General features: G+C 48.3%; 1 protein-coding gene across 3 annotated transcripts in view; it reads left to right on the forward strand.

The window, feature by feature from the left end:
• CEP44 (centrosomal protein 44) overlaps nt 1-2,233 on the forward strand; it is a 43,151-nt gene that overhangs the window by 27,809 nt on the left and 13,109 nt on the right. For all 3 annotated transcript variants that reach the window (XM_019521788.1, XM_019521791.1, XM_019521790.1), the window contains one exon: nt 630-839. In XM_019521788.1, coding sequence (XP_019377333.1) covers nt 630-839 — 210 coding nt within the window. The remainder of the gene's footprint in view (nt 1-629; nt 840-2,233) is intronic.

Genomic DNA, 2,233 nt, shown 5'->3' on the forward strand with positions numbered 1-2,233 from the left:
TAGGCCAGTGGTGTCAAACTGGGCTCCTCGTGGGTTGGATCTGCATGCAGCGATGGCAGTTGCAAGGGTTGACGCAGCAGTCACTTACCAAACCCCTTTCTGTTCCCCCCAAACAATACACCTCACAAATGAGACTCCATACTTCAGACTTCACCAGGATGCCCCACCCCGGCTTTTCCTACCCCCATATTCCCAGCCTCTCCCCCAGCCCCACAGGCCCTTCCAGACAGTCCCCAAGTCCTGTCCCTCTAACCCCCATCCCTACGAAATTACCTGCCAGGGCTGCTTCCACCACCCTGCCTGGTTCTATGCTGGCCATATGTATGTACATGTGCGCACACGCACATGGCGCCCCTGCCTCCAGTCGCCCTCCCCCTGCTCTTCCTAGCCCCAAGCAGCTACTTGCAAGCTGGAAGGCTGCTGGCAGAAAATCTCCTTTACAGGAGAAAGTTTGCATTTTTTTCCTTCAAGTGAAAGTTTGAGTTTTTCTGCAGCAAATGGAAAGTCTACATCCCTGTACATCACAATAGCTGAAATTACTCATAAGCAAGTAAAACAAACTGTTTTTTAGTCTATAAAGTGTATTTATATCTAAATTGGAAAAAACCTATTACTTTTCTTATTCCTAGGTCACAGAGGATAACAGTCAAATTGAACTGCTAAAGAACCAGCTTGCTGATTGCCAGGAGAAGCTACATAAACTAAATTGGATGGAAGATAAGCTACACATTTTAGAAGAGAGACTGAAAGGGAAGGTGATTATAGATGAGAAGGACTGGAATAATCTCCTGAGCCGAGTCTTGCTCCTTGAAACAGAACTGCTGTTGCAGTCAAAAAAGGTATACATGAAGTTTCTATTTTATTCAATAAACAATGTATTATACTATCTAGCAGTAAGGATATGCATTAATTCTGAAGTGTTTTGTGGTCATTACCTATCAACAAAATAGGCCAAAAGGGAACTCCACTTCCTCCATGAGGCTTTTTTTCTCTTTCCTGTTACTTACCAAGTGACTCTGCAGTAAAAAAGTGCACATTTATTTCCTCAGGTTCTTTGAAGCAGCAGCATTGATTGTAATAGGAGCTACCGGCAGGAAACTGCATTCCTGAGGGAACTACAGGAATAGCTCTTTTATTTTATATATATTTTTCCACCATGGATAACTCCTGTACAAGCATTTGTTTCGTAGTTGGTAGGGTCGGAAGGGACCTGAGCGATCATCAAGTCTGGCCCCCTGCCATGGCAGGAAAGTATACTGGGATCAAACAACCCCAGCAAGGTGTTCAACTAACCGCCTCTTAAAGACCCTCAGTGTAGGAGCCAGCACCACTTTTCTTGGAAGTTGGTTCCAGATCTTAGCCGCGCTGACGGTGAAGTAGTGCCTCTTGATGTCTAGTCTGAATCAACCCTCTGCCAGCTTGTGACCATTATTTCTAGTCACTTCTGGTAGTGCTCGGGGGAACAGGGACTCCCCCAGTGCCTGCTGGTCTCCCCTGATTAGTTTGTAAATGGCCACCAGATACCCCTTCAACCTTCACTTGTGGAGCCTGAACAGGTTCAGGTCTCTTAGCCTCTTCTCATAGGTCGCTTAGCCTCTCCCTTAGCCCTGCTGCCACCTGATCATGCGAGTGGCCCTCCTCTGCACCCTCTCCATGTTGCCCACATCCCTCTTGAAGTGTGGCGCCCAGAACTGGACACAGTACTCCAACTGTGACCTGACTAGTGTCACATAGAGGGGGAGGATCACCTCCTTGGACCTGTTTGAGATGCATCTGTAGATGCATGACAAGGTATGGCTGGCCTTCCTGACTGCAACCCCACACTGCCGGCCCATGTTCTTCTTGGCATCAGTGATGACTCCAGGATCCTTTTCTGCCTCTGCACTGACGAGAAGGGAATTCCCCAGCCTGTAGGTATGGTGCTGGTTTTTCCTCCCCAGGTGAAACACCTTGCACATGTCAGTGTTGAAACCCATGCTGTTCTCATCCGCCCACCCCTGTAACCTGTCTAGGTCTGATTGCAGCCTGTTCTTCTCTTCTAGTGTGCCCATTTCCCCCACATCTTAGTGTCGTCTGTGAATTTGAACAGGGTGCTATTTACCCCCTCGTCCAAGTCACTGATGAAGATGTTGAACAGTGCGGGCCCGAGGACCGAGCCCTGCGGAACTCCACTGCCCACATCCCTCCAGGTCGAAAATGACTCATCCACCACCACTCTCTGGGTATGACCATC

This window comes from Gavialis gangeticus, unplaced genomic scaffold (genome assembly GCF_001723915.1).
Source record: "Gavialis gangeticus isolate Ggan-Ray unplaced genomic scaffold, GavGan_comp1, whole genome shotgun sequence".
Lineage (NCBI taxonomy): Eukaryota > Metazoa > Chordata > Crocodylia > Gavialidae > Gavialis > Gavialis gangeticus.